Genomic DNA, 27,306 nt, shown 5'->3' with positions numbered 1-27,306 from the left:
TGCAGATTCAGTCAGTGACTGGAAGGTGGGCATCATCCGTGTGATGGGCTGGGCTACATCTACAACTTACTGCAATGTCTAGCGGTGCTGCCCTTGACTCACCACTGTGCATGTGCAGGGCAGGCAGCTTTAACCATTAGCGCCTGCTTCTATTTTGTTTCATCCCACTCGAGCAGAGACGGTCCTGTTTTTGTGTGTTTCTGCAGGGGTTAGTTGATTTCACCGATTTCCAGATGTACCAGGAGTTGATCAAAGGGAAGGAGAGCCACTCCTTCTTCAAGAGTTGTATGGCACAGATGCTGAGGCTGGTGATGATGGAGGGCTGCACCACCAAGAAGCAGGTCTTGAATTACCTGGGCCAGAGGTTCCGCGTCAAGCTTCACCTGCCCGAGTGGAACACCAACGAGCAAGCCGCAGAGTTCCTGTTCGAGTCAGTGACGTTTATTAATATGCATCATGTGCTGCTTACATTACCGTGTGACCAGAGTTTAGTTTAGATCCACACAAAGTGCTGGAGTAACTCAGCGGGTCAGGCAGCATCTCTGGAGAACATGGATGGGTGACGTTTCACAGAGTGCTGGAGTAACTCAGCGGGTCAGGCAGCATCTCTGGAGAACATGGATGGGTGACGTTTCACAGAGTGCTGGAGTAACTCAGCGGGTCAGGCAGCATCTCTGGAGAACATGGATGGGTGATGTTTCAGGTCCGGACCCTTCTTCATCAATCAAAGCGTCACCTATGCATGTTCTCACAGAGGTGTATAAAATCATGAGAGGAATAGATCGGTTAGATGTACAGTCTCTTGCCCAGAGTAGGGGAATCGTGGACCAGAGGACATAGGTTCAAGGCGAAGGGGAAAAGATTCAATAGGAATCCGAGGGGTAACTTTTTCATACAAAGGGTGGCGGGTGTATGGAACAAGTTGCCAGAGGAGGTAGTTGAGGCAGTTAAGAAACAGTTAGACAGATACATAGGACTGGTTTGGAGGGATATGAACCAAACGCAGGCAGGTGGAACTAGTGTAGGTAGGACATTGTTGGCAGGTGTGGGGAAGTTGGGCCGAGATGCTGCCTGACCCGCTGAGTTACTCCAGCACTCTGTGAAACGTCACCCATCCATGTTCTCCACAGATGCTGTCTGACCGTGCTGTATTTCTCTATGACTCTTTGGTGCCATCCACTCTAGTGCCTAAAATGTCCTCCTTTCTGAAATATGGCTTCCCCTCTGTCGCAATGGATGGAGTTCTCATCCGTATTCCTTCTATCTGCTCTCACTCTCTCATCATTGAGACTGAGCAAAAGGTAGATTTAGTTTAGTATAGTTTAGTTTAGAGATACAGCATGGAAACAGTCCTTTCAGCCCACCGAGTCCACGCCGACCAGCGATCCCCGCACATTAACACTATCCTGCACGCACTAGGGACAATTATACATGTATACCAAGCCAATTAACCTACAAACTCGTATGTCTTTGGAGTGTGAGACGAAACCGAAGAGAAACCATGCGGTGACGGGGAGAAGGTACTAGCTCTGTACAGACAGCACCCGTAGTCGGGACCAAACCCAGGTCTCCGGCGCTGCAAGAGTGGTAAGGCAGCAACCGTGCCGAATTCCCCAGCCCTTGTGGAATTCATTCATCTAAAGAGCGGCTGATACCCCACCCAGTTGGTGCAACTTCACCAACGCGACTCCAGTACAGTGAGACAATAACGACATAATCAAAGCAAGAGAAATTACCACTTGGCAATATACATATGTATGCTTGCTTTGCACGCCTTGATCCTGAAAATGTACAAAACAAAATCTGGCACAGTGGAGTAGGTGATAGAGCTGCTGCCTCACAGCGCCAGACACCCGACTTCCATCCTGACCTCGGGTGCTGTCTGTGTTAGGGTTGCCAACTGTCCCGTATTAGCCGGGACATCCCGTATTTTGGGCTAAATTGGTTTGTCCCGTACGGGACCACCCTTGTCCCATATTAGGCCCGGGGGCGCTGTAGGCCCGGACACTGTAGGCCCTGACGCTGTAGGCCCGGACACTGTAGGCCCTGATGCTGTAGGCCCGGATGCTGTAGGCCCGGACAGTGTAGGTCCGGACGCTGTAGGCCCAGACGATGTAGGCCCTGACGCTGTAGGCCCGGACAGTATAGGTCCGGACAGTGTAGGTCCGGACTCTGTAGACCCGGACACTGTAGGTCCGGACGCTGTAGGCCCTGATGCTGTAGGCCCTGATGCTGTAGGCCCTGACGCTGTAGGCCCTGACACTGTAGGCCTGGATGCTGTAGGCCTGGACGCTGTAGGCCCTTGGCTGTAGGCCCTTGGCTGTAGGCCCTGACGCTGTAGGCCCGGACGCTGTAGGCCCTGACGCTGTAGGCCCTGACGCTGTAGGCCCGGACACTGTAGGCCCGGACGCTGTAGGCCCGGACGCTGTAGGCTCTGACGCTGTAGGCCCGGACGCTGTAGGTCCGGAAAGTGTATGCCCGGAGGCCCGGGCGCCGCCTAATGGAGGTTGCGTAGCAACCCGCCTCCGGCCCAGGTAGCCGCCATTAGTGGAGCGGGAGCACATGGCCGCTGGCTGGTTGAGGTCACATGGGGCGCGGGGCGGTGACGTCACCTTGAACCTTATTTGGGAGTGAGGAAGTTGGCAACCCTAGTCTGTGTGGAGTTTGCCCGTTAACCCTGTGTCGCCATGGGTTCCCTCCAGTGTCCTCCCACATCCTAAAGATGTGCAGGTTTGTCGATGAATTGGCCTTGGTAAATTGCCTCCTAGTGTGTGGGCAGTAGAAGCAAAAGTGGGATAATATAGAGCTGGTGTGAACGGGTAATCGATGGCCGGCATGGATTCGATGGGCCGAAGGGCCAGTTTTCATGCCGCATCTGTAAATCAAACTACAATTAGTTGTTCTAATGCACGATGTGAGGCTCCCCAAAACTGATGCAAGTTTCAGTTTGTTTTTGATGTTCTTGCGATGCAAAATTTTGATGCATTGTAAGAATTATAAAGGTAACTAGACCAAGGGACCCGTTGGGCCCCAAACCTCTCCTGCATTGGTGCAGCAACCTCTCCTCCTCCTCCCCCCTCCCCCTTCCTCTCCCCTCTCCCCCTCCCCGCCCCTCTCCCCCTCCCCTTTCCCCCTCTCGCCCCCTCCCTCCCCCTCCCTCCTCCCCCACTCCCTCCCTCCTCCCCACTCTCCCTCCCTCCCTCCCTCGCCCCCCTCCCCCTCTTTCCTCCCTCTCCCCCTCTTTCCTCCCCATCCCCTCTCCCTCTTCCCCTCCTCCCTCCCTCCCACCTGCTCCCGAGGAGATAGATTTAAACATTAAAATGTGAATAACTTTAAAAATATAACACCTATTTCAATGAAACTTCTTCCATTAGCACCAAAGGAACGACGGTGAGTAAGGTGGGCCTAAAATTGTCACGTGATCTTGTACCGTTTTGGCTTTAGTTCAGGAACAAACAAACAAACAAAGAAACAAACGATAGTTTTAGTATATAGATGGACCTTTGCTGCAGTTAGTACTTAATGCTCTGCTTGTTTGCCTGCAGCCACTGCCTGTGCATCCACTTGAAGTCTAACGTGGAGAAGTTTTATTTGCTCTGCCTGATGACCCGGAAGTTGTTTGCATTCGCCAAGGGTGAATGTCAGCAAGAGAATCCAGACAGTTTGATAAATCATGAAGTATTGACTCCTGGTCAACTCTACCTGATGTTTTTGAAGGTTAGTGACTCCGCATCCAGCACATATCATTCTGCGACATTCCCGTCCCTCCACCAGTCCCATCTTCCCATCCCCACCTCTTTCGGCCTTCCCTAGAGTGCTGCAATACTGGAGGTTTCTTCACCAAACCAGGGCCCATGTGAAGACTCAAGAAAAGCACAAGTATTCAGTGTTGCCTGGATGAGAGAGTATTACTTCTAATAGTATTAGAGTATTATCTTTAATGAGGGGTTGGACAAACATGGATTATTTTCTCTGGAGTATCGGAGGCTCCAGTAGGTGGGGCAGTGGTAGAGTTGCTGCCTCACAGCGCCAGAGACCCGGGTTCAATCCTGACTACGGGTGCTGTCTGTACGGAGTTTGTACGTTCTCCCTGTGACTGTGGGTTTACTCCGGGTGCTCCGGTTTCCTCCCACACTCCAATGACGTGCAGGTTTGTAGGTTAATTGGCTCCTGTAAATTGTAAATTGTCCCTAGCATGTCGGATAGTGCTAGTATACAGTGATCACTGGTGGGCCAAAGGGCCTGTCTCCACCCTATATCTCCATCGTCTAAAGTCTAAAAGGTTGAGGGCCAATCTGATAGAAGTATATAAATTTATGACCATTGATGGGATAGATAGTTGGATTTACTTTCCCAGTGTGGCAACCAAGGTATTGAATAACATTTGAGGTAGATTTGTTATTGACGTTTGGAGAAGTGTGACAGACAATTTATACACAACAAGATCCCACAAGATCTTTGATGGTGGTTGTGTAAGCCGCTGGAGCTCATTTTGATACCAGCCTTTGATCCTTTTATTGTTGCTTGCAGGAGAAGATGGATTTGTGGTTGCAATCCATTAAACTAGCGCTGGACAAAAAGAGCCAAAAAGGAACCATCCAGATTAACTCCGAAAACCTGATGAAAGTTTTTAATTTAGTGCCAGATCTGTCGAGGCCATTTGAGTACCTCTTGGCCACTGGAAACCTGCGCTCAAAGTCGGGTGAGTACTTTTCGTTTAAAGATACAGCGCGGGAACAGGCCCTTCAGCCCACCGAGTCCGCACCGACCAGCGATCCCCACACATTAACGCTACCCTACACGCAACAGGAACAATTTACAAATATCAAATCTATTAACCTACAAACCTGTACGTCTTTGGAGTGTGGGAGAAAACCGAAGATCTCGGAGAAAACCCACGCAGGTCACGGGGAGAACGTACAAACTCCGTAGTCGGGATGGAACCCGGGTCTCCGGCGCTGCTATAAAACTCTGCTATAAAACTTTGGTTAGCTCGAAGATAAACACAAAATGCTGGAGCAACTCAACAAATGCTGGACAGTGTCTCTGGAGAAAAGGAATAGGTGACGTTTGGAGTCGAGACGCTTCTTCAGACTTGATCAGGCTGCGTTTAGTTTATTTTAGAGGTACAGCGCGAAACAGGCCCCTCGGCCCACTGAGTCCACGCCGAACAACGATCCCTGCACACTAACACTATCCTACACACACTAGGGACAATTTATAATTATACCAAGCCAATTCACCTTCAAACCTGTACGTCTTTGTCATGTGGGAGAGAATCCACGCAGGTCACGGGGAGAACGTAGAAACTCTGCACAGACAAGCACCCGTGGTCGAGATGGAACCCGGGTCTCTAGCGCTGTGAGGCAGCAACTCTACCGCTGCGCCACCGTGCCTCCCCATGTTAGAATATTGTAGTTCTTCTCACCCCATTATGGGAAGGGTGTGGGAGCTTTGTAGAGAGTGCATAGGAGGCTTACCAACATGCTGCCTGGATTAGAGGGTATTAGCTATACGGAGAGATTGAACAAACCTGTTTTCTCTGAAACGTTGGAGGATTGGGGGGGGGGCACCTGATAGATGGTTATATAATTACAGGAGGTGTACACACCATTGACAGTCAGAACCTTTTCCCCAGAATGTAAATGTCAGACAATGGATTACATAACTTTAAGATCAGAATGGAAAAGTGTGGGTGCCCGGAACATGCTGCCAGGGGTGATGGCAGCTACTATAGTGGGCCATTCTTTGGAAAGTGAACCTTCAAACTAGGTTAATTCCCGGAATGGCGGGACTGTCGTATGTTGAAAGGCTGGAGCAATTAGGCTTGTATACACTGGAATTTAGAAGGATGAGGGGGGAACTTATTGAAACATATAAGATAATTAGGGGATTGGACACATTAGAGGCAGGAAACATGTTCCCAATGTTGGGGGAGTCCAGAACAAGGGGCCACAGTTTAAGAATAAGGGGTAAGCCATTTAGAACGGAGATGAGGAAGAACTTTTTCAGTCAGAGAGTGGTGAAGGTGTGGAATTCTCTGCCTCAGAAGGCAGTGGAGGCCAGTTCGTTGGATGCATTCAAGAGAGAGCTGGATAGAGCTCTTAAGGATAGCGGAGTGAGGGGGTATGGGGAGAAGGCAGGAACAGGGTACTGATTGAGAGTGATCAGCCATGATCGCATTGAATGGCGGTGCTGGCTCGAAGGGCTGAATGGCCTACTCCTGCACCCATTGTCTATTGTCCCAACACGTCACACACGTGACCAGACGTCATCACATAAAGTAATACATTAAAAAATCCTTGTAAGAGAGTAATCTTATTCATTGCTATTTCCCTACCTACGGAACTATAATGCGTGTCTTTTTTAAATATTTCGCAGAGTTTGTAAAATGTTTCCGTGTGAGGTCACACACGTGACCAGTCATATTTGACCTCTTACCCTAAACAAACATTGTCAGCGTAACAGATAAAAATTTCACTTGATAAACTTTGATATATATATACGGTACAAAAACAATATACCTGTAATGCTTTCAGAATTAGAAGAGATGTACGCCACAATTTTTCATATTTGTGGTCACACACGTGACTAAGAATGGCCCTAGTGATGTTTAAGAAGCTGTTATACAGGCAGATGAATATGTAGGGAATGGAGGGACATGGATCATATGTTGGCAGAAGAGATTAGTTTAATTTAGTAACCTGAGATGCTGCCTGACCCGCTGAATTACTCCAGCACTCTGTGAAACGTCACCCATCCATGTTCTCCAGAGATGCTGCCTGACCCGCTGAGTTACTCCAGCACTTTGTTGTACTAAAGATAGACACAAAATGCTGGAGTAACTCAGCAGGTCGGGCAACATCTCTGGAGAGAAGGAACGGGTGACGTTTCGGGTCGAGAACCTTCTTCAGACTTACTCCAGCATGTTGTGTCCATCTTCAGTGTAAACTAGCATCTGTATTTCCTCCCTGCACAACTCCTTTGTTATACCGTGCAGGAAGGAACTACAGATGCTGGTTTAAACCGAAGATGGACACAACATGCTGGAGTAACTCTGGCGAGAAGGAATGGGTGACGTTTCCGGTCAAGACCCTTCTTCTGTCCTTTGTTGTGCTGTTCTCTTCTAAATGCATCATGTCTACCACTTGGCACTGCTGGCAAATTAAGTTATATTGAATTTACTATGGAAAATTCAACCTGGAACTAAATCTAATTTACAAATGTGCGTACATTTTCATACCAGTGGTCAGAAATTACACAATATTGCTACAGACCTGTGTCTGTTAGTGAGGCTTGTGTTGCTTCACATAAACCAACATAATACTCCACACAAGGTAGACAGAAAATGCTGGAGTAACTCAGCGGGTCAGGCAGCATCTCAGGAGAGAAGGAATGGGTGACGTTTCGCGTCGAGACCCTTCTTAATATTCCACACATGTGGGAAAACCAAACATTCAGCACCCGATTGTACAAAAATCCTCAATGGTTCTTTATTGTCATATGTGCAAACGTACAGTGAAATTCTTTGCTTACATTCAGTCCAGTGGAGTATTGCCATACCTCGGCACAATCCCCGATTAACAAAGTGTACAGAAATAGTCCACTGAGACTGCATGCAGGAGGTGCCATGTTTTGGCGTCATTTTCAAAGTCCAGTCCGTGCTCTAGGTCTTATGGAGTAGTGCCCGATCCAGGCGGGCCCCAAGCTGCTGCAGGGCCTCGGACGCCTGGTTCGACCAGGGAACCGGCGCCTCCCTCCTCACCCGTCCACCTTTGTGCTCCCGCAGCCAACCTTGAGGGGGTGGAAGGCCAGACCCCGGTTCCCTTTCCTACCGGCCTTGCTTTCCATGTCTGTTGCCAACTCTATCCTCCTGGTTTCCAGGCTTGGAGGGGCGACCAGAGGCCCGCTCAACAGCTTCCCCCAACTGAACACGGCCTGCTGGGAGCTTCCTGGTGGTTTCATAAGTTCTAGGAGCAGAATTAGGCCATTCGACCCATCAAGACTACTTAACCATTCTGATCTATCTTTCCCTCTCAACACCATTCTCCTGCCTTTGCCCCATAACCCTTGACACCCGTACTGATCGAGAATTAAAAAAATATCCATTGAATTGGCCTCCAGAGCCGTCAGTGGTTTGGCACCTGGCTTACTTGTTTCTTTAGGATGCCAGTAGGATGTTTGTCCTGGCTAGGGTTGCCAACTCCCTTATTAGCTGGGACATCCCGTATATTGGGTTAAATTGGTTTGTCCCATACGGGACTGCCCTTGTCCTATATTGGGCCCGGGGGGCGCTGTAGGCCTGGACAGTGTAGGCCCGGGGGGCGCTGTAGGCCCGGACACTGTAGCCTGGCGCTGTTGTAGTCCCAGACAGTGTAGGCCCGGGCGCCGCCTAACGGAGTTTGCGTAGCAACCCGCCTCCCGGCCCGGGTGGCCGCCATTGGTGGAGCGGGAGCATGTGGCCGCTGGCTGGGTGAGGTCACGTGGGGCGCAGGGCGGTGACGTCACCTTTTGTCTCTTATTTGGGAGTGAGAAAGTTGGCAACCCTAGTCCTGGTCCAGAACTGGGATCTGGGGTGCAGTCTTGGCCAGGGACTACACTGGACCAGGTTTGCAGACATCACTGGACTTCCACAACAGCAGGGATCAGGTGGGTTTGCAGCCAGAGCTAGGAGCTGTGCTCCAGAGAGCTGATGTATTTTCTGCCTTTTATTAAAACTCACTGGAAAATTTATCAAATTACATGTAAGCAAAATGCTATTAATAGGAGTAATATCCATTGGTCTGGAAAATGCTGAAACTAAATCTGCTAGTGTAAATTCTTTCAACATCAGGACCATTCTTAGTCATGTGAGGTCACACACGTGACCAGTCATATTTGACCTCTTACCCTAAACAAACATTGTCAGCATAACATATAAAAATTTCACTTGATAAACTTCGCCATGTATAAGTCATATATACGGTACAAAACAATATACCTGTAATGCTTTCAGAATTAGAAGAGATGTATTCCACAATTTTTCAAATTTTTGGCCACACACGTGACTAAGAATGGCCCATCAAAAGGGGAGGCATGGTGGTGTAAGGGGAGGCATGGTGGTGTAAGGGGAGGCATGGTGGTGTAAGGGGAGGTATGGTGGTGTAAGGGGAGGCATGGTGGTGTAAGGGGAGGTATGGTGGTGTAAGGGGAGGTATGGTGGTGTAAGGGGAGGTATGGTGGTGTAAGGGGAGGCATGGTGGTGTAAGGGGAGGTATGGTGGTGTAAGGGGAGGCATGGTGGTGTAAGGGGAGGCATGGTGGTGTAAGGGGAGGCATGGTGGTGTAAGGAGAGGTATGGTGGTGTAAGGGGAGGTATGGTGGTGTAAGGGGAGGTATGGTGGTGTAAGGGGAGGCATGGTGGTGTAAGGGGAGGCATGGTGGTGTAAGGGGAGGTATGGTGGTGTAAGGGGAGGTATGGTGGTGTAAGGGGAGGCATGGTGGTGTAAGGGGAGGTATGGTGGTGTAAGGGGCAGCACAGTGGCGCAGCGGTAGAGTTGCTGCTTTCCAGCACCATACACCCAGGTTTGATCCTGACTACGGGTGCTGTCTGTACAGAGTTTGTTCGTTCTCCCTGTGACCACGTGGGTTTTCTCCGGGTGCTCCTGTTTGCTCCCACACTCCAAAGACGTGCAGGATTGTAGGTTAATTGGCTTCGGTAAAGGTCATAAATTGTCCCTAGTGTGTAGGAAAATGCTAGTGTGTGGGGATCGCTGGTCGGCACGGACTCGGCTGGCCAAAGGGCCTGTTTCCACGCTGTATCTCTAAACTAAACTAATCAATGTGGGTAGTTTAAAACAAGATTGACTAAGCGTCCTTAAATTGAGAAGCAAGAGACTGAATCTGGAGCAACAAACAGCTGGCGGAACTCAGCGGGTCAAACTGCCTCTGTGGAGTGGGTGGGGAGGGATTGTTGATGTTGATGCCAAGTTCTGCACCACATGCAGATGGACTCACTGGTGGCGAGGCCTGTTTCCGGTTGACAGACTGACTGTCACATTTTAATTTGTGCAGGAATTTCTTCTCACAGAGGGTGGTGAGCCTGGATTGTCTGCCCCAGAGAGCTGTGGGGCTGGGGAACTGAGGACTTAACTGTTAGATAGAGCTCTAGGGGCTAGCGGAATCAAGGGATATGGGGAGAAGGCAGGCACGGGTTACTGATTGTGGATGATCAGCCATGATCACAATGAATGGCGGTGCTGGCTCGAAGGGCCGAATGGCCTCCTCCTGCACCTATGTTTCTATGACTATGGATCTTGCACAGGGGAGGGTTGGAGGCCTGAAGTGGATTGGCCATTTTCGTATTGAAAATAAATTATTATAAAATCATGAGAGGAATAGATCGGGTAGATGCACACTTTTGCCCAGAGTAGGGGAATCGTGGACCAGAGGACATAGGTTTAAGGCGAAGGGGAAAAGACTTATTAGGAATCTGCGGGGTAACTCTTTTACACAAATGGAACAAGCTGCCAGAGGAGGGAGTTGAGGCACCAACATTGAAGAAACATTTAGATAGGTACATGGATAGGACAGGTTTGGAGGGACATGGACCAAGCGCGGGCAGGTGGGACTGGTGTAGCTGGGACATGTTGGCCGATGTGGGCAAGTTGGGCCGAAGGGCCTGTTTGCAGGCTGTGTCACTCTATGACCCTATGAATGGTACTGCGGACTTGAGAGGCATATTTAGTCTTGTGGGGCCTGATGCTTGACTGCCAATTGTCTTTATTTGGATTTCTAGGTCAATCCGTACGGAGGTGTGAGCAAAACAGAACATGTTGGAAGAACTCTGTGGGTCAGGAACATCCAGGGTGGGAATGGACAGGCGACATCTCCGATCGGGACCCTATCTCAGGCAGATCAAGATGAGTCCTGGACTGAAGCGCCATCCGTCCAGTTCCCTCCATAACTTGCTGCCTGACCCGCTGAGTTCCTCCAGCACTTGTGGTTTGCTCAAGCTACCTGCTCCCTGCAGCATTATGCATCTTCAGAAAGTCTGTTATTTTGGGCCTGAGCTGATTAAAATTGATGATCCTACTGTTCCAAATCGAAGGAATTTATTCACAAAATGCTGGAGTAACTCAGCGGGTCAGGCAGCATCTCAGGAGAGAAGGAATGGGTGACGTTTCGGGTCGACACCCTTCTTCAGACTTTATCCTACTGTTCCAAATAGCATTTATTTCCCTCTCTATCCCCTCCCCCTTCCCAGTTCTCCCACTAGTTTTCCTGTCTCCAACCACATCCTTTCTCTGTCCCGCCCACTCCCCTGACATCAGTCTGAACAAGGGCCTCGACCTGAAATGTCACCCATTCCTTCTCTCCAGAGATGCTGCCTGACCCGCTGAGTTACTCCAGCATTTTGTGCCTACCTTCGATTTAAACCGGCATCTGCAGTTTTCTTTCCTACTAGCTTTTATTTTTAGATTAGTTAGTTTATTGTCATGTGTACAGTGAAAAGCTTTCTGTTGTGTGTTTACCTGTCAGCGGAAAGACTATACGTGATTACATTCAAACCGTTCACAGTGCACAGAAACAGGCTAAAGGGAATAACTTTTCAGGACCAGTAAGATTTTCTGCACTGCTTCGCAGTCTCACGGTCACTTGTAACAAAGTTTTAATTGTAATTGTTTTTGTTGAAAACCATCACAGTGAGAGTTGAAATTGCATTCTTTGGATTATTTCTCAAACTGTCTGAATGAGTGGTTTGGTTGTGTGAAGTATCTGCCATTGAGAATGAAGCAGTTTGAAGAGGCAGGTTAGAGCAGTGATGTCTCTACACTCTACACAGAGCAGAGGGATCTAGGAGTACAAGTGCATGGTTCCTTGAAGGCCGAGTCACAGGAAGATAAGATGGTCAAAAAGGCTTTGGTGCATTGGCCTTCATCAGTCAGAGTATTGAGTATAGAAGTTGGGAGGTCATGTTGCAGTTGTACAAGACGTTGGTGAGACCGCATTTAGAATTTTGTGTTCAGTTCTGGGCACCATGTTATAGGAAAGATATTGTCAAGTTTGAAAGGGCGCAGAGAAGATTTACGAGGATGTTGCCAGGACTTGAGGGTGTGAGCTACAGGGAGAGGTTGAGTAGGCTGGGTCTCTATTCCATGGAGTGCAGGAGGATGAGGGGAGATCTTAAAGAGGAATACAAAATCATGAGAGGAATAGATCGGGTAGATCCACAGAGTCTGTTACCCAGAGTAGGGGTATCGAGGACCAGAGGTCATAGGTTCAAGGTGAAGGGGAAAAGATTTAATAGGAATGCGAGGGGTAACTTTTTCACACAGAGGGTGGTGAGTATATTAAACAAGCTGCCAGAGGAGGTAGTTGAGGCTGGGACTATCCCATCGTTTCAGAAACAGTTGGACAGGTACATGGATAGGACAGGTTTGGAGGGATATGGACCAAGCGCAGGCAGGTGGGACTAGTGTAGCTGGGACATTGTGGGCGAGTTGGGCCGAAGGGCCTGTTTCCACACTGTATCGCTCTATAACTCTCACTGGCCTGCAGAAAGATCTAGTTTAGGTTGTGCGCTGTAGATTGTCAAGAATAAAGAGGGTTTTATTGTCATATGTCCTGAAACGGAAAAATAAAATTCTTACTTGCAGCAACACATCAGAAACAAACAATAATAATGCAACGTCAAAAATAAATCCCCCCAAGTCTATATAGTTCAGAGCCTATTTGGAGGTTGTAGTGTGTATTAGCCTGATGGTTTGTATAACTCAACTAAAGTAGACTCTTTTAAATCCATCCAGTGATTCGCCCTCCACTGCCCTCACTACACTTCCACAAATTCACAACTCTCTGGGTGAAAAAGTTCCTTCCCACCTCAGTTTTAAATGGCCTCCCCTTTATTCTAAGACTGTGGCCCCTGGTTCTGGACTCCCCCAACATTGGGAACATTTTTCCTGCATCTAGCTTGTCCAGTCCTTTTATAATTTTATATGTCTCTATAAGATCCCCTCTCATCCTTCTAAACTCCAGTGAATACAAGCCCAGTCTTTTCAATCTTTCCTCATATGACAGTCCCACCATCCCAGGGATCAATCTCGTGAACCTACGCTGCACTGCCTCAATTACAAGGATGTCCTTCCTCAAATTAGGAGACCAAAACTATTAGGAAGGAGAATTGATTATGTACACAAGAACCAGAGGTGGGATGGGACCTTGAGCTGGTTTGGTGAGAGACCAGCAGTCTTAAGTCCTGAAACAAGGAAACAGTTGGACAGATAAAGTGAACACATTTGAGGAAAGACACAATATTCAACGTTGAATTTGCCAACTTTAGGAAACCCCGACAGAACAGACCCATGCGAGCCTTACTTCCACATAACCCTCTCCACTTTCTTACTTTCTCTCCCCTTCCCCTCCCCGATCCCCACCTGACTTTGCACCTCCCTTGCGACTGTAAAGTAGACTGTAAAGCAGACTCTAAACCGCACTGTAAAGTAGATTGTAAAGCAGACTGCCTGACTAAAGGCGCTTTGTTGTCATATAACATAGGCTCAGGATTGTGTCTGTCTTGCAATAGGCTCCACACTGGGCAGTGAGCACCATTGATTGATTGATTGATTCATTCATTCTAACCTGTCATTCCTTTCTGATCCAAGGTCTGGGAATGCTGCAGGACTCTGGTCTGTGCATCGTGGCGGACAAGTTGAACTTCATCCGCTACCTTTCCCATTTCCGCTGCGTACACAGAGGGGCGGCCTTTGCCAAGATGAGAACCACGTCTGTCCGTAGGTTGCTCCCGGAGTCCTGGGGCTTCCTGTGCCCCGTGCACACTCCGGACGGTGAGCCCTGCGGCCTGATGAACCACCTGACAGCCATCTGTGAGATTGTCACCCAGACATCCAGCACCGTCTCCCTGCCCAATCTGCTCTCTGCACTTGGTAAGTACCTCTATTGGGTGTGTAGTGTTTGGAATGAAATAAAAACAGAGAAACATAGAAAATAGGTGGCCCTTCGAGCCTGTAAGCACCGCCATTCATTGTGATCATGGCTGATCATCCACAATCAGTAACCCGTGCCTGCCTTCTCCCCATATCCCTTGATTCCGCTAGCCCCGAGAGCTCTATCTAACTCTCTTTTAAATTCAACCAGTGAATTGGCCTCCACTGCCCTCTGCGGCAGATAATTCCACAACTCACCCTGTATCTTTCCCATCTTACCTTAATCCTATGTCCTCTGGCTCTTGATTCCATTCCCTGAGTAAAACACACTGTGAGCATTTTTTTTAGTGATACAGCGCGGAAACAGGCCCTTCCGCCCACCGAGTCTGCACCGACCAGCGATCCCTGCACACTAAGCTACACACACGAGGGACAATTAACTCTTATACCCAGCCAATTAACCTACATACCTGCACGTCTTTCGAGTTTGGGAGGAAACCGAAGATCTCGGAGGAAACCCACCCAGGTCACGGGGAGAACGTACAAACTCCGTACAGACAGCACCCGTAGTTGGGATGGAACCCGGGTCTCTGGCACTGCATTCGCTGTAAGGCAGCAACTCTACTGCTGCGCCACCAGTAGATTTAATTATTCCTATCAAATCTTTTCTCCCTCACCTTAAACTCATGTAGCCTAGTTTTTGATTCCCCTACTCTGAGCAAAAGACTGTGCATTCACTCCCTCTATTTCCCTTCGTTATGTTATACACCTCTTCAACATTACCTCTCAGCTTCCAGCATTCCAAGGAATGAAGCCTGCCCGATCTCTGTAGCTCAGGTCCTCGATTCCTGGCAACATCCTCGTAAATCAGTCAACTTGCAAATTACACGTAGCATCCACCTGCTAATAGAAACACAAAGAACTGCAGTTTTTGGCGTACTGCACCGCTGCACCACCATGACCGCCCAGGATTGAACCCGGGTCTCTGGCACCGTGAAGCAGCTACGTCCTGTGCCGTCCTCTTATGCTATTATTTCTTATGCCCCTGTGGTTTGGCACATTTTGCGATGCCAGCACGGAGTATAATTGTCAGCAAGTCTGGAGCTGATACCAATAAGTAAAAACAAATCAAGCCTCTTTGGATTAGGAACTGGATGTTGGGTACATTACAACCCCCACCCTCTTGGTCCATTGCATTATGTCCACACATAACAGGGCAGTCACGGAGGCGCAGCGGTAGAGTTGCTGCCTTACAGCGAATGCAGCGCCGGAGACCCGGGTTCCATCCCGACTACGGGTGCTGTCTGTACGGAGTTTGTACGTTCTCCCCGTGACCTGCGTGGGTTTTCTCCGAGATCTTGGTCTCCAAATTTGAGGAAGGATATTCTTGCTATTGAGGACGTTCACTAGGAATGGCGGGACTGTCATATGTTGAAAGACTGGAGCGATTGGGCTTGTATACACTGGCATTTAGAAGGATGAGAGGGGATCTTATTGAAACATATAAGATTATTAAGGGGTTGGACACGTTAGAGGCTGGAAACATGTTCCCAATGTTGGGGGAGTCCAGAACCAGGGGCCACAGTTTAAGAATAAGGGGTAGGCCATTTAGAACGGAGATTCATATATCATATATCATATATCATATATATATACAGCCGGAAACAGGCCTTTTCGGCCCTCCAAGTCCGTGCCGCCCAGTGATCCCCGTACATTAACACTATCCTACACCCACTAGGGACAATTTTTACATTTACCCAGCCAATTAACCTACATACATTCAGTCAGAGAGTTGTAAATCTGTGGAATTCTCTGCCTCAGAAGGCAGTGGAGGCCAATTCTCTGGACGCTTCCAAGAGAGAGCTAGATAGAGCTCTTAAAGATAGCGGAGTCAGGGGGTATGGGGAGAAGGCAGGAACGGGGTACTGATTGTGAATGATCAGCCATGATCACATTGAATGGCGGTGCTGGCTCAAAGGGCCGAATGGCCTCCTCCTGCACCTATTGTCTATTGTCTATTATCTTTGGTTTCCTCCCACACTCCAAAGACGTGCAGGTTTGTAGGTTAATTGGCTTGGTAAATGTAAAAATTGTCCCTAGTGGGTGTAGGAGAGCGTTGATGTGCGGGGATCGCTGGTCGGGCGGACATGGTGGGCCGAAAGGGCCTGTTTCTGCGCTGTATCTCTAAACTAAACTAAACTAAACATAAAGGAAAGGTGTCAATGGGTCTTTATTGTCACGTGCAAATGCACAGTGAAATCTCTTTGAGTTTGCATACAGAACAGTAAAGTATTGCCATACCTCAGCACTGTCCCCGATTCGCAATGTTTACGGAAATGATCCACTGAGACTGCATGTTTGGCTCCTCCAACCTCATCTACTGTATCCGCTGTTCCAGGTGTGGACTCCTGTATATCGGCGAGACCAAGCGCAGGCTTGGCGATCAGTTCACTGAACATCTCCGCTCAGTCCACCAAGGCCTATGTGATCTCCTGGTTGCTCAGCACTTCAACTCCCCTCCCACTCCCAGTCTGACCTTTCTGACCTGGGCCTCCTCCATTGTCAGAGTGAGGCCCAGTGCAAATTGGAGGAACAGCACCTCTTATTTCGCTTGGGTAGTTTACACCCCAGTGGTATGAACATTGACTTCTTTAACTTCAAATAGCCCTTGCTTTCCCTCTCTCTCTATCCCCTCCCCCTTCCCAGTTCTCCCACTAGTCTTCCTGTCTCTGACTACATCCTATCTTTGTCCCGTCCCCTCCCCTGACATCAGCCTGAAGAAGGGTCTCGACCCGAAACGTCACCCATTCCTTCTCTCCCGAGATGCTGCCTGACCCGCTGAGTTACTCCAGCATTTTGTGTCTATCGTCTGCATTTCTTTCCTACACACCATGTTTGATGCCAGTTTCAAAGTCCAGTCCATGCTCTAGGTCTTACGGAGCGGAGCCCAAACCAGGCGAGCCCCAGGCTGCCGCAGGGCCTTCAGCCGTCGCCTTCCTTGGACGTCTGGATTGTCCAGCGAGCAGACGTCCCTCCCCTCGCCCATCGACCTTGAGGTTGCAGAAGGCTGGACCTCTGTTCACTCTGCTACTGGCCTTGCTCCTCGTGTCCATCGGTTCCCTTGTCTCTGGTCTGGTCTTCGGGGGATGATCAAGGGGCCGACTTGGCGGCTTCCTGCCCTCAGGGTCTTGTGTGTGTGTCCATGCTGTGCAGTTTAGAGATACAGCACGGAAACAGGCCCTTCGGCCCACCGAGTCCACCTCGACCAGCGATCAGTCTTTCACACTAGTTCTATGTTCCCCCATTTTCGTATCCACTCCCTACAAACTAGGGGCAATTTACAGAGGGCCAATTAACCTGCAGAGTCGCACGTCTTCGGGATGTGGGAGGAAACCGGAGCACCCGGAGGAAACCCACGCAGTGACAGGGAGAACGTGCAAACTCCACACACAGACAGACAGCACCCGAGGTTGGGTATGAAGCCGGGTCTCCAGCGCTGTGAGGCAGCAACTCATCAGCTGCTCCACTGTGCCAGATGGTTGTAAATTCATTATCAGGAACAAGACCTGCAAAGCCGGCATTTATACTGCCTATCCCTAATTCATGATTTAATGGTGCTAAGTTTGTACTTGGTTTGTACGTCAATGATTGTACATAGGGTGGCATATTAGTTCGATATTATCCTGTTTTTACCTCCACTCCCTGCACACTAGGGGCAATTAACCTGCAGACCCACACGTCATTCAGATGTGTCAGGAGACCCGAGCGCCCGGAGGAAACCCACGCGGTCCCAGGGAGAACGTGTCAACTCCACACAGGCAGCACCTGAATTTTGGATTAAAAGCGGGTGACTGGTGCATTCAGGCAGCAGCTCTACTAGCTGCCCCATGGTGCCGGGCACGCTATGTACAATCATGGGGGAGCAATACCATGGGATCGTCAACAGGGCGCTGCCCTTGCAGTGTCCCTGCAGCTGCTGCAGGCCTGTGTGGGCGGCTGTGTGAGCACTGACTGCTAATCAAGGCTCTGCCCTGAACTGCTCCTTGTAGTTTAGATAGTTTCGTTTAGTTTAGAGATACAGCGCGGAAACAGGCCCTTCGGCCCACCGGGTCCGCACCGACCAGCGATCCCCGCACACTTAACACTATCCTACACCCATTAGGGACAATTTTTACATTTACCCAGCCAATTAACCTAGAAACCTGCACGTCTTTGGTGTGTGGGAGGAAACCGAAGATCTCAGAGAAAACCCACGCAGGTCACAGGGAGAACGTACCAACTCTGTACAGACAGCGCCCGTAGTCAGGATGGAACCCGGGTCTCCGGCGCTGCATTCGCTGTAAGGCAGCAACTCTACCACTGCGCCACCGTGACCGCCAATGTCTGTGTGTGTCCTGCAGGAGTTACCCCAATCGATGGCACACCCAGTCGGCCGTACTCTGAGTGCTACCCAGTCCTGCTGAACGGTGCAGTAATGGGCTGGGTCGAGAAAGAGAAAGGACCAAGTATCGCCGAGGCCCTGCGCAACTTTAAAGTAGGTATCGCTTTTGTTTTCTCTTTGAGCCATTTCAGTGAAAGACAGTAGCCACTTGTTGCTCAACACACACTGACAACCGATCTGCTCTCTGGTTGTAAGGTTTCAAATAAATAGACTTTAGAGATACAGCGCGGAAACAGACCCTTTGGCCCATTGAGTCCGCGCTGACCAGCGATCACCCCGTACACTAGCACGATCCTACACACCAGGGGCAATTTACAATTTTACCAAAGCCAATGAATCTACTCAAGGTCAGGATCGAACCCGGGTCTCTGGCAATGTGAGGCAGCAGCTCTACCAACGTATTGGAGTGTGGGAGGAAAGCGGAGCACCCGGAGAAAACCCACGCAGGTCACGGGGAGAACGTACAAACTCCGTACAGACAGCACCCGTAGTCAGAATCAAACCTGGGTCTCTGTCGCTGTGAGGCAGCAACTCTACCGCTGTGCCACCGTGCTGTCCTTGGAGTTTAAACTTGTGTGAACTACCGGTCAGGGGAGGCTTTCTGTTAAACTGCTAGTACTTCATCTTTGTGTCATAGACTGCAATAAAAACATGTCCCTGGTACTTGTAGCACCCCTTCCCTTTCTTCGACTGTTGGGCTCACTGGAATTGGTCCCCAGAAAATGTGCTAAGCATTTTCAGGAGTGTGTGGATAATTGCAAGTGGGTAATACCAAACGAGATTAAAAACCATTGTCATGTTTAGATTAGAGATACAGTGTGGAAACGGTCCCTTCGGCCCACTCAGTCCATGTCAACCATTCACAATAGTTCTGTTGTGCCACTTTCTCATCCACACACTAGGGGCAATGTAAAGAGGGCCAATGTTCTATGCTTTATTCTTCATTGTTTACTGTATGTCATGTTGTTGCTTGCGAGTAAAGCACCAGGGCACATTCCTTGTATGTGTACATACTTGGCTAATAACATTTATTCAATTCAATTCAATTAACCTACAAACCCGCACGTCTTTACGATACGATACGATAGAACTTTATTTATCCCAGGAGGGAAATTGATCTGCCAACAGTCATAAAACACAAAATACATGAAACATGAAATTAAAGTGACGAATGGAAAGGTTTGGGGGATGTGCAAAGATTGGGGGGGGGAGGGGGGTCTCAGTCTCAGTCTCAGTCTCAGTCTCAGTCTCAGTCTCAGTCTCAGTCTCAGTCTCAGTCTACCCCATGACCGAAGGGGGAGGAGTTGTACAGTTTGATAGCCACAGGGAAGAAGGATCTCCTGTGGAGTTCCGTGCTGCATCTTGGTGGAACTTTGGGATGTGGGAGGAAACAGGAGCACCCGTGGGGAAGCGGGCAGCACGGTGGTGTAGCGGTAGAGTTAGACAATAGACAATAGGTGCAGGAGGAGGCCATTCGGCCCTTCGAACCAGCACCGCCATTCAATGTGATCATGGCTGATCATTCTCAATCAGTACCCCGTTCCTGCCTTCTCCCCATACCCCCTGACTCCGCTATCCTTAAGAGCTCTATCCAGCTCTCTCTTGAATGCATTCAGAAAATTGGCCTCCACTGCCTTCTGAGGCAGAGAATTCCACCTTCCACAACTCAAGAGAGTTGCTGCCTTACAGCGAATGCAGCGCCGGAGACCCGGGTTCCATCCCGACTACGGGCGCCGTCTGTACGGAGTTTGTACGTTCTCCCCGTGACCTGTGTGGGTTTTCACCGAGATCTTCAGTTTCCTCCCACACTCCAAAGGCGTGCGGGTTTGTAGGTTAATTGGCTTGGTAAATGTAAAAGTTGTCCCCAGTGGGTGTAGGATAGTGTTAGTGTGCGGGGATCGCTGGTCGGTGAGCAGAAAGGGCCTGTCTCCACACTGTACCTCTAAACTAAAAGATCAGTTTAACTTGGCATTGTGCTCTGCATAGTCACTGTGGCAGAAGGGCATGCTTCTGTGCTGTATTCTGTGTTCTATGAGACAGTTTGAAGCTTTTGTTGCAAATTTAACAAAACATTTCCTTCTATAAATGACATTGCTAATGCTGGCAGGGTTAAAATTGCAAGCAACAAAAGGCAGAGAACCATTCAGCCACAGATGGCAGGGGACCAACAGCAGTGTGCATTGTCCTGGTTTGTGATCAGAGGCATACACCGATCAGCCAAAACATTATGACCTGATGAGCCAAGGCATTATGCCCACCTGCCTAATCTGCTGTTGGTCCTCCGTGTGCAGCCCCATACGCAGCAGGGTGCGATGCACTGTGTATTGTGACACATTCCTCCCGTGACCACCATTAACATTTTCTGCGACTTGTGCCACAGTAGACTTCTGTCGGTTTAGACCAGACGGGATAGCCTTCGTTGCCCTCTTTGTGTTCCTTCTCTCCAGAGATGCTGCCTGACCCGCTGAGTTACTCCTCCACTTTGTATCTATCTCCAGAGATACTGCCTGACCCGCTGAGTTACTCCTCCTCTTTGTGTCTATCTCCAGAGATGCTGCCTGACCCGCTGAGTTACTCCAGCACTTTGTGTCTATCTCCAGAGATGCTGCCTGACCCGCTGAGTTACTCCTCCACTTTGTGTCTATCTCCAGAGATGCTGCCTGACCCGCTGAGTTACTCCTCCACTTTGTGTCTATCTCCAGAGATGCTGCCTGACCCGCTGAGTTACTCCTCCACTTTGTGTCTATCAAGCGGGATAAACGAGTACCTGCAGTTCCCCAGTTTGTCTGCGTTTTTCCTTTTGCCCTTTAAGTTTATATATTTACGTCTTTGATTTTGCTAAATTATAACGGAGCGGAATATATGGATCACGGGGATGGGGATGACACGCATTGTATTTTGCGGTGACTCCATCCAAGGACCCAAACAGTCCTTCCAGGTGAGGCAGAGGTTCACATGCACCTCCTCCAACCTCATCTATTGTATCCGCTGTTCCAGGTGTCAACTTCTCTACATCGGCGAGACCAAACGCAGGCTCGACGATCGTTTCGCTGAACACCTCCGCTCAGTCCGTCTCAACCAACCTGATCTCCCGGTGGCTCAGCACTTCAACTCCCCCTCCCACTCCCAGTCTGACCTTTCTGTCCTGGGCCTCATTGTCAGAGTGAGGCCCAGCGCAAATTGGAGGAACAGCACCTAATATTTCGCTTGGGCAGTTTACACCCCAGCGGTATGAACATTGATTTCTCCAACTTCAGATAGTCCCTGCTTTCCCTCTCTATCCCCTCCCCCTTCCCAGTTCTCCCACTAATCTTCCTGTCTCCGACTACATCCTATCTTTGTCCCGCCCCCTCCCCTGACATCAGTCAGGTCTCAACTCGAAACCTCACCCAATCCTTCTCTCCGGAGATGCTGCCTGACCCGCTGAGTTACTCCAGCATTTTGTGTCCACCTTGTATTTTGTGGAGCAGGTACTACAGATGAAGAAAGTTCCAGCGTGGATAGAGATCGTTCTGATTCCGATGATGGACAAGCCCGGTATTTACCCGGGATTGTACCTCTTCACCACCATGTGCCGAATGATGCGTCCAGTGAGAAACCTGGCCTTGGGAAAGGAAGAGCTTATTGGAACACTTGAACAGGTAATAAACTGCCCATCACAACGGTTCCCACGAAAATCTCACTCCTTCACAACATGACAAAACAGATGGGGACGGGATGATCATAAGATCATAAGTGATAGGAGCAGAATTAGCCCATTCGGCCCATCAAGTCTACTCCGCCATTCAATCATGGCTGATCTATCTCTCCCTCCTAACCCCATTCTCCTGCCTTCTCCCCATAACATCTGACACCTGCACTAATCAAGAATCTATTTATCTCTGTCTTAAAAATATCCACTGACTTGGCCTCCACAGCCTTCTGTGGCAAAGAATTCCACAGATTCACCACCCTCTGACTAAAGAAATTCCTCCTCGTCTCCTTCCTAAAAGAACATCCTTTAATTCTGAGACTATGACCTCTAGTCCTAGACTCTCCCACTAGTGGAAACATCCTCTCCACATCCACTCTATCCAGGCCTTTCACTATTCTGTACATTTCAATGAGGTCCCCGCTCATTCTTCTAAACTCCAGCGAGTACAGGCCCAGTGCCGACAAACGCTCATCATATGTTAACCCACTCATTCCTGGGATCATTCTTGCAAACCTCCTCTGGACCCTCTCCAGAGCCAGCACATCCTTCCTCAGATATGGGGCCCAAAATTGCTCACAATATTCCAAATATGGCCTGACCAGCGCCTTATAGAGCCTCAACATTGTTTTTATAAACAAGCCCTCTTGAAATAAATGTTAACATTGCGTTTGCCTTCATTACTACCGATTCCACTTGCAGATTAACTTTGTGGGAATCCTGCACCAGCATTCCCAAGTCACTTTGCACCTCTGATTTCTGGATTCTCACCCCACTTAGAAAATAGTCTCTGCCTTTATTCCTTCTACCAAAATGCACGACTCCACACTTTGCTCCACTATGTCCCATCTGCCACTTCTCTGCCCACTCTCCCAACCTGTCCACTACCTGCCCCTCCACCTATTTTTGTACCATCTGCAAACATGGCCACAAAGCCTTCAATCCCCTCGTCCAAATCATTGATATACAACGTGAAGAGTAGCGGCCCCAGCACCGAGCCCTGTGGAACTCCGCTAGTCACTGGCAGACAACCAGACAAAGCCCCTTTATTGCCACTTTTTGCCTTCTGCCATCCAGCCAACCTGCTGTCCACGCCCTTTGACACCGTGGGCTCTCAACTTCCTCAGCAGCCTCACGTGTGGCACCTTATCAAAGGCTTTCTGAAACTCTAGGTAAACAACATCCACTGACTCTCCTTTGTCTGTCCTGCTGTTTCCTTCTTCAAAGAATTCCAGCAGATTTGTCAAGCAAGACCTCCCTTTCATAAAGCCATGCTGACTTCAGCCTATGTTATCGTGAACTTCTAAGTACTCCGTAATCTCATCCTTTATAATGGACTCTAAAATCTTACCAACCACTGACGTCAGACTAGACGGCCTGTAATTCCCACTACTCTGCTTTCCTCCCTTCTTGTGCAGTGGGGTAATATTGGCAATTGTCCAATCATCGGGGACCACTCCTGACTCTCGTGATCTCCAGTATACTATCTCAACAGTCTTCCAATCCTAGCAACACAATCAGAAGTAACAAAATGAAAAGATAATAAATAAAGGTTAAATGATCGTAAACGGCCAAAGGTTTATTGAGACTACTTTGTTTTAGATTAGTTTTAGTTTTGTTTTGGAGGTACAGCATTGTAACAGGCCCTTTGGCCCACGGATTCTCCACCGGCTAACAATCATCCCACACACTAGAACTATCCTACACGCGGAGGACAATTTACAGAAACCAATTCATCTACGCAGTTAATCACTGCCACAGAGGCCATCTCAGTGGATATTTGTAAGGCACAGATGACAAATTCTTGATTAGAACGGGTTATTTGGAGAAGGCAGGAAAATGGGATTAGGAGGCAGAGATCAACCATGATTGAATGGCAGAGTAGACTCGATGGGCCGAATGGTTTAATCCTACTGCTATAACTTGTGAACTTGTGAAACCTGCGCGTCTTCGGAACGTGGGAGGAAACCGGAGTCACCGGAGAAAGCCCACGCGGTCACAGGGAAAGCATACAAACTGCGTGCAGACAGCATCCATAGTCTGGATCGAACCAGTGTCTCTGGAAGGCAGTAATTCTACCACTGTTGTACCTCAAAAGAAAACAGGATTAAATGCCTGATAATTCACTGGAAACCTAGAAGGATGAGTGGGGATCTTATAGAAATGTATAAAATTATAAAAGGACAGGACAAGCTAGATGCAGAAAAATGTTCCCAATGTTGGGGGAGCCCAGAACCAGGGGCCACAGTCTAAGAATAAACGGGAGACCATTTAAAACTGAGGTGAGAAATAACGTTTTCACCCAGAGAGTTGTGAATTTGTGGAATTCTCTGCCACAGAGGGCAGTGGAGGCCAATTCACTGGATGGATTTAAAAGAGAGTTAGATAGAGCTCTAGGGGCTAGTGGAATCAAGGGATATGGGGAGAAGGCAGGCACGGGTTACTGATTGTGGATGATCAGCCATGATCACAATGAATGGCGGTGTTGGCTCGAAGGGCCAAATGACCTCTTCCTGCACCTATTTTCTATGATAGTCATTCTATGCAAGCACTTTGCAGTTATCATGACATAGTAGTGTTATTTTTCCTTTTTAAGTATAGAATTGTATATAATTTTGGAAGACGGCATGCTAACACTTCCAACATATTGTCCATCCTGCAGCTGTACATGAACATTGCCATCACTGAGGCGGACATCTTGCCTGGAATAACCAGCCATCAGGAGCTTTTCCCCCACAGCATGCTGAGTGTTGTGGCTAGCTTCATCCCCTACTCTGATCACAACCAAAGTCCCAGGAACATGTACCAGTGTCAGATGGGTGAGTTTAAATGGAAGGTGTTGTGTCACAAGCTGCTTGCATTGACTCAACCCAGCCCGGTGTGCTGTCAATGTCAGACAGTCAAGCTGGGAATGGTACAGAGAAGATTTACGAGGATGCAGGAGGATGAGGGGCGATCTTATAGAGGTGTACTAAATCATGAGAGGAATAGATCGGGTAGACGCACAGAGTTTGTACGTTCCTCCCACATCACAAGAGACGTGCGGGTGTGCAGGATCATCAGCCCTCTGTAAAACTGCCCGTGGTGCGCAGGGAGCGGATGAGATGGGATTACGTGGAACCAGGTTTTACGAGGATGTTGCCAGGACTAGACGGCGTGAGCTACAGGGAGAGATTGAGCAGGCTGGGACTCTATTCCATGGAGCGCAGGAGGATGAGGGGGGATCTTATAGAGGTGTATAAAATCATGAGAGGAATAGATCGGGTAGACGCACAGAGTCTCTTGCCCAGAGTAGGGGAATTGAGGACCAGAGGACATAGGTTCAAGGTGAAGGGGAAAAGAATCTAAGGGGCAGTTTTTTCACGCAAAGGGTGGTGGGTGTCCACCTCAACGGCGGACAAAATTATCTTGAACTCAACGGCTGTGAAGGCGGATGAAGGCTGCAACAGATCTATCAGCTCCAATCACCTTGGTTCCCTTGCCATTGGAATGAGTTGATGGTGTGTGAAGGACCGTGTGTTTCTTGTCGTGCAACATCAAGTACACGTTAAACAAACACACGCACAGGCGTCTTTGTTCTGTGACGGAATGTAGACCATCATCCTCGACCTCGAGGGATAGCCGCGACGACGGGTGTATGGAACAAGCTGTCAGAGGAGGTCGTTGAGGCTGGGACTAACCCATCGTTTAAGAAACAGTTAGGTACATGGATAGGACAGGTTTGGAGGGATATGGACCAAGCGCAGGCAAGTGGGACTAGTGTAGCTGGGACATTGTTGGCTGGTGTGGGCAAGTTGGGCTGAAGGGCCTGTTTCCACACTGTATCACTCTATGACTCTCTGACAGAGTTTCACTGAGTTTGGTAAGTGAGTTAGCAAGAAAAGAAAATTCTGATACCCGGTTTCGCTAGCAGTCAAGACAACTCCATGAGTTTAGTTTAGTTTAGAGATACAGTGCGGAAACACTGAAAGGGAAATAATTGCTGGACTAGGGGAGGAAGGCACAGGAGGCAAACTAGGTGTATTGCTCCTGTGCAAAACACAGATTGCTGGAGTAACTCAGCGGGTCAGGCAGCATGTGTGGAGGGGAGGGATAAGGTGACGTTTTGGGGCAGGACCCATCTTCAGACTCTGAGCGGGGCAGGAGAAGGGATTTCAGAGGGAGAGAGTCTGCTGGAGAAAGCCTTCTTCTGACTGCTTTTAGTTTAGTTTAGTTCAGAGATACAGCGCGGAAACAGGCCCTTTGGCCCACCGAGTCTGCATCGACCAGCGATCCCCGCACACTAACACTATCCTACACACACCAGGGACAATTTACAATTTTACCAACAAACCTGTACGTGTGGGGGGAAACCGGAGCGCCCGGGGAAACTCCACAGGTCCTGCAGGTCACAGGGAGAATGGACAAACTCCGAACAGACAAGCACCCACAGTCAGGATGGAACCCGGGTCTCTGGCGCTGTGAGGCAGCAACTCTACAGCTGCGCCCATGTTCTGTGATAGACTGGGGTGGGCTTGATGGGCTGAATGGCTTCCACCATTCAGTAATCTTGGCGATCCTGTCGTTTTGTTTTGGTCTTAGTTAAGGATGTTTCCTGCGAAATATCAACAATCAGAAATTCATTAATCCAGCCAAAACACATGTATATCAGGTAGACACAAGATGCTGGAGTAACTCAGCGGGTCAGGCAGCATCTCGGGAGAGAAGGAATGGCTGACGTTTTGGGTCGAGACCCTTCTTCAGACTGATGTCAGGGGAGGGGGCAGTACAAAGATAAAATGTATTCGGAGGACTAGTGGGAGAACTGGGAAGGGGAGAGGATGGAGAGGGACAGAGGAACTATCTGAAGTTAGAGAAGTCAATGTTCATACCGCTGGGGTGTAAACTGCACAAGCGAAACATGAGGTGCTGTTCCTCCAATTTGCACTGGGCCTCACTCTGACAATGGAGGAGGCCTGGGACAGAAAGGTCAGATTGAGAATGGGAGTGGGAGTTGAAGTGCTGAGCCACCGGGAGATCAGGTTGGTTAAGGCGGACCACTACATTCTATCTTTGTCTCGCCCCCTCCCCTGACATCAGTCTGAAGAAGGGTCTCGACCCGAAGCATCACCCATTCCTTCTCTCCCGAGATGCTGCCTGACCCGCTGAGTTACTCCAGCATTTTGTGTCTACCTTCGATTTAAACCAGCATCTGCAGTTCCTTCCTGCAGAAATAATTCCATGTGGTGTTGATGACCTTTAGATTTTGTG

The 27,306-nt window shown here is 49.1% G+C and overlaps 1 protein-coding gene across 1 annotated transcript in view; it reads left to right on the top strand.

Annotated features, from left to right (window-relative positions):
* Window positions 1-27,306, top strand: part of polr1b (RNA polymerase I subunit B) — a 69,372-nt gene that overhangs the window by 34,801 nt on the left and 7,265 nt on the right. Inside the window, exons 6-12 of the mRNA XM_078399977.1 lie at window positions 207-430; window positions 3,546-3,717; window positions 4,531-4,702; window positions 13,643-13,924; window positions 18,325-18,458; window positions 21,836-22,006; window positions 24,719-24,875. Coding sequence (XP_078256103.1) covers window positions 207-430; window positions 3,546-3,717; window positions 4,531-4,702; window positions 13,643-13,924; window positions 18,325-18,458; window positions 21,836-22,006; window positions 24,719-24,875 — 1,312 coding nt within the window. The remainder of the gene's footprint in view (window positions 1-206; window positions 431-3,545; window positions 3,718-4,530; window positions 4,703-13,642; window positions 13,925-18,324; window positions 18,459-21,835; window positions 22,007-24,718; window positions 24,876-27,306) is intronic.

Source organism: Rhinoraja longicauda, chromosome 5, assembly GCF_053455715.1.
Source record: "Rhinoraja longicauda isolate Sanriku21f chromosome 5, sRhiLon1.1, whole genome shotgun sequence".
NCBI lineage: Eukaryota > Metazoa > Chordata > Chondrichthyes > Rajiformes > Arhynchobatidae > Rhinoraja > Rhinoraja longicauda.
Note: the sequence above shows the minus strand (reverse complement) of the source record. Positions and strands in the feature narration are given on the sequence as shown.